We start from the raw sequence: 2,997 nt of genomic DNA on the forward strand, positions 1-2,997 counted from the left end.
ATGACGTGCCATAAATCTTAGCTGCTACTAGAAATTGAAGTGTCGATGGCTATTTTGGTCATAGCACAAGCAAAATAATTTCCAAGGAGTTTGTATCTAAGTGTATCTGCTCATCTTTATATTGGGGTCCTTTTGTTAGGAGACTAACCAAACAGTATTATAAGCACTATTGTTATTTAAGAATTAATAGGTATCAGAATTTGAATCTTTTAACAATACTTTCTCCTCAAATTTTTCATGATAAAAAATAATTGACTATAATTTTTTTTTAAAATAGAGATCGAGAATTGGGGAAGTAGAATCTGAGACTTCTCAGATTTACCAAGATGCATTAACCACCAACTAAGCATATGAATGTTAAATTATTAAATTATAACTTAATATAGAATAATTTCAAACAAAATTAAAATAACAAAAAAAAATTATAATAACCGGTTCAGTCATTCATGATTATTAAGATTATATATATTTTAAATAAGAAATTAAGAAATCTTTAATTGTTGAATCAAGTGAGGTTAGTTAACATTTAATATATTATTATTATCAGCAATATCTATACACTAAAATTTTTCTTCTTAGACAATGATTAATGCAAACGAAGGTTTAAAGTTACAAATTTTCGAAAGTAGTTGAAGTAGACATTAATAATATAACTTGCATGACCTGTTGAGCAGTAAATGCAGTATGGCTTACATACGGAAGAGTCTATCTAATATAACTTTATGAAAATTAATTTTAATTATTAAATATTTATATTAAAATTTATATCAAATTAATTAAAACTCAAAGTGTTTAGTTTGATCCATACCCTTAGTTCAATGTCTAAAACGTCAATTTCCTGTTAATAAAAATTTTTTTCCTTTAATTATCTGATGAATTATTGTCATTTTTATTATTTAAAGAACCACGCGAGAGAGCTTCACAGCAAGGTCAGTGACCTTTTGTGAGCGTGTTGAGTGGGGAGAGAGACGCAGAATATGGATGCCAAAGCTTTCTTCCTATTTGCTTTATTATCTCTCTCAGCTGTGTCTCTGAGGACAGCTTTTGCGGAAGATGAGAAAGACCCAGGTCTTATTATGAACTTCTACAAGGACACGTGCCCTCAAACTGAAGATATTATCAGAGAACAAGTAAAGCTTCTGTACAAGAGACACAAGAACACTGCATTTTCATGGCTCAGAAACATCTTTCATGACTGTGCTGTTCAGGTTAAAATTCTCTCATCGCTTTTTCTTCTCTTTCCCTTCACTTCTTTTTAGTTTATGATGTATGTCTTTATTTTTAGTCGTGCGATGCTTCACTGCTGCTGGACTCAACCCGGAGGACCTTGTCTGAGAAGGAGACGGACAGGAGCTTTGGCCTAAGGAACTTTAGATACCTTGATGCAATCAAAGAAGCTGTAGAGAGGGAATGTCCTGGAGTAGTTTCCTGTGCAGACATCCTTGTGCTGTCTGCTAGAGATGGCATTGTTTCGGTACTCCCATGGCCTTTTAGCCATGTCTTTGTTTCTGTTAAGAGTTTCTTTTTTGGAAGTACATCTGGAAATGGGCATGAATTTTAGATAAGCTAGAAATTTTCACCCCAACTGCACGCAATTAATTATTTTGTCTCCAGTTTGAGTAAAGTTTCGGTTCAAGTTCTTGACGACAGATTTATATTGGGTTTCAAGACTGCATTTTTGAAAACATCTGTGCTCTTAATTTTCTTCCCTTTATCTGAAACTACTTGATTTTAAGGTTTTTCCCCCCTGTTTTCCCTTATAAAGAAGAATTTCAACATTGGAGTATGGAGAGTTGCTACTACAACTATCTTATTTAGTATAATTAATGACAATGGCAGCTTACAGCTTTAATGTGAGCTTAAAACTTTGCTGTTTTCAGCTAGGAGGTCCTTACATCCCTCTAAAAACTGGAAGAAGAGATGGAAGGAATAGCAGAGCAGATGTGGTCGAGCAGTATCTCCCGGACCATAATGAGAGCATCTCTGTCGTTCTAGAGAGGTTTGCTGCCATGGGTATTGACACCCCTGGAGTGGTTTCCTTGCTAGGTATGTGCCCTGGTACATGCAAAAGGACACCAATCCAAGTGGCTTACTTAAGCATTAAAGTTCTTTTCTTTTTTCCCTTTATTTTCCTACAGGAGCTCACAGTGTTGGTAGAACACACTGTGTGAAGCTTGTGCATCGTCTCTACCCGGAGGTAGATCCAGTGCTAAACCCTGACCATGTTGAGCACATGCTCTATAAGTGCCCTGACTCAATCCCAGACCCTAAGGCTGTGCAATACGTGAGAAATGACCGTGGCACACCCATGATACTAGACAACAACTACTATAGAAATATATTGGACAACAAGGGCTTGTTGACAGTGGATCATCAACTAGCCACAGACAAGAGGACAAAGCCTTACGTGAAGAAAATGGCCAAAAGCCAGGACTACTTCTTTAAGGAATTTGCTAGGGCTATCACCATTCTGTCTGAGAATAACCCACTCACTGGTACCAAAGGTGAGATCAGAAAACAGTGCAAGAGCTCAACTTTTCTTCTCTCTTTATGTGAGGAAGAAGAGTGAGAATTGAAGAATAAGGTGGCTTGCTTTGGAATTTGGCCCTTGTTATTGCTATGCCAGCAACTAATGTGGTGAGATATTAATGAAGACGGTTTAATTACTTGCACTGTTTGTCATAGCTTGCTAGGTTTGCTTCTCTTTTATGATGGTGATGGGCATGGATATGATGGAATGTATGCATGACATGTATGTACGGATGGAGCTTTTTCAGGCTTCTTTCTCTCGTGGTCACAGCGATGGTTTCCTGTTGGCAGACCGGCCACAATACTGGTTTAAAATCAAAATCAGAATTGAACTTAAACTGGCTTACTTTAATATAGAATAGAAACTAAATTGGAGTTTTACGGGGTTAAACAGAATCAAATTTCATTTCTCTATTTCTATACTGGATCTAGTTGGTCTGGTTTGAAAGAAAAATTATTAAATTAATT

General features: G+C 36.1%; 1 protein-coding gene across 1 annotated transcript; it reads left to right on the forward strand.

Moving 5' to 3' along the window:
• The first annotated feature begins 924 nt into the window (after positions 1-924).
• Positions 925-2,666, forward strand: LOC110605661 (peroxidase 42). Its single transcript, XM_021744306.2, has 4 exons — positions 925-1,208; positions 1,286-1,474; positions 1,881-2,046; positions 2,139-2,666. Exons 1-4 carry the CDS (start codon positions 978-980, stop codon positions 2,567-2,569), a joined length of 1,017 nt encoding a protein of 338 aa, XP_021599998.1. The 5' UTR covers positions 925-977; the 3' UTR covers positions 2,570-2,666.
• Positions 2,667-2,997: the final 331 nt, after the last annotated feature.

The sequence above is a fragment of the Manihot esculenta genome, chromosome 17, assembly GCF_001659605.2.
Source record: "Manihot esculenta cultivar AM560-2 chromosome 17, M.esculenta_v8, whole genome shotgun sequence".
Classification (NCBI taxonomy): Eukaryota; Viridiplantae; Streptophyta; class Magnoliopsida; order Malpighiales; family Euphorbiaceae; genus Manihot; species Manihot esculenta.